The sequence below is a fragment of the Aptenodytes forsteri genome, unplaced genomic scaffold, assembly GCF_000699145.1.
Source record: "Aptenodytes forsteri isolate BGI_AS27 unplaced genomic scaffold, ASM69914v1 Scaffold119, whole genome shotgun sequence".
In the NCBI taxonomy this organism is placed as follows: domain Eukaryota; kingdom Metazoa; phylum Chordata; class Aves; order Sphenisciformes; family Spheniscidae; genus Aptenodytes; species Aptenodytes forsteri.
This window is the reverse complement of record NW_008796165.1, coordinates 9,778,519-9,779,538: the sequence shown is the minus strand read 5'-3', so window position 1 is coordinate 9,779,538 and position 1,020 is coordinate 9,778,519. Positions and strand designations below refer to the sequence as shown.

The 1,020-nt window shown below is 55.1% G+C and overlaps 1 protein-coding gene across 2 annotated transcripts in view; it reads left to right on the top strand.

Annotated features, from left to right (window-relative positions):
* Positions 1-222: 222 nt before the first annotated feature.
* The window catches only part of YIPF1 (Yip1 domain family member 1), a 7,537-nt gene continuing 6,739 nt past the window's right edge, over positions 223-1,020 (top strand). Inside the window, exon 1 of one of the 2 annotated variants that reach the window (XM_009287389.2) lies at positions 223-341. In XM_009287389.2, coding sequence (XP_009285664.1) covers positions 311-341 — 31 coding nt within the window. In that variant the 5' untranslated portion in view covers positions 223-310. The remainder of the gene's footprint in view (positions 342-1,020) is intronic. The other variant, XM_009287390.2, reaches the window with a different exon arrangement.

The window sequence follows — 1,020 nt, the reverse complement described above, 5'->3', positions numbered from 1 at the left end:
GCGGTCCGTTTAGGGGAGCGGAGCGGCCGCTGCCGGGAGCAGCGGTTGGGCTGCGGAGCCCGGAGGTGCGGGGGCTTCGCCGGTCCTGCACCGGCGCCGCGGCCAGCCCGGGGCGGCGTGACAGGGGTGGCCCAGTGGGACGCGCGGTGGCACAGACGGCCTGGGGCAGCGTCAGGGGACGCGAGCGGCAGCTGGGACCGGCACAGAGGGAAGGGGACGGGATCGGCGCGGGGCCTGCGGGATCAGCGCTGCCGCCTGTCTTTCAGGAGGGTCGAGGCCTCGGGGACCTGTTCCTCGAGCAAGCGGATGAATGGCGACTGTGGATGACCTCAAGTTTCAAGGTAATCGCGAGGTTGGGGGCCCAGCTGATGGAGTGGTCAAACTCTTGGAGGCTTGGAAGCATTTCTGAGCTTTGCTTTGGGCTCCGCTGAGCAAAAGCTTCCCTGCAGTTTTGCCAGTAGTGTCAGGAATGTCTCCAGTTTTCCGAGGTAAGATTGTGCCGTCGGTGAGCTAAAAAGTGTTACCTGTGTTGACTGAAACCCTTTGTGACGGGAAGTTAAAGCTGAAAACAGGCAGAGCACTCTGTAATTTGGAATGGAATGTAGTTTCAGACTTGCTTAAGCATATTTACTGATAAATAAATAAAGGTCTGAAAAAACTGATTTTTGGAGAGGATTAAAACTACCCATTTCGACAGCCTCTTCAGAGAGGCAGCTGCCCCCTGCCCTTGCAGAGACCGGCTGATTGTCAGATTGGGGTCGATCGCAGGAAGGAAAGGCAGGCTTCAGGGGTACCAGTTTATCACACAAGGCAGATTAGCAGGAAAGAAGGGCTCGCACTTTGTTAACTAAGTAAATGTTCAGCTTGATCCATGTCAGTTTGGGCTTTAAGAAACAGATCATATTTGACATGCTTAAACCTGGGACCTGTACTGTTTAATGTCTTCATCAATGACATAGACAGTGGGATCGAGTGCACCCTCAGCAAGTTTGCAGATGACACCAAGCTGAGTGGTGTGGT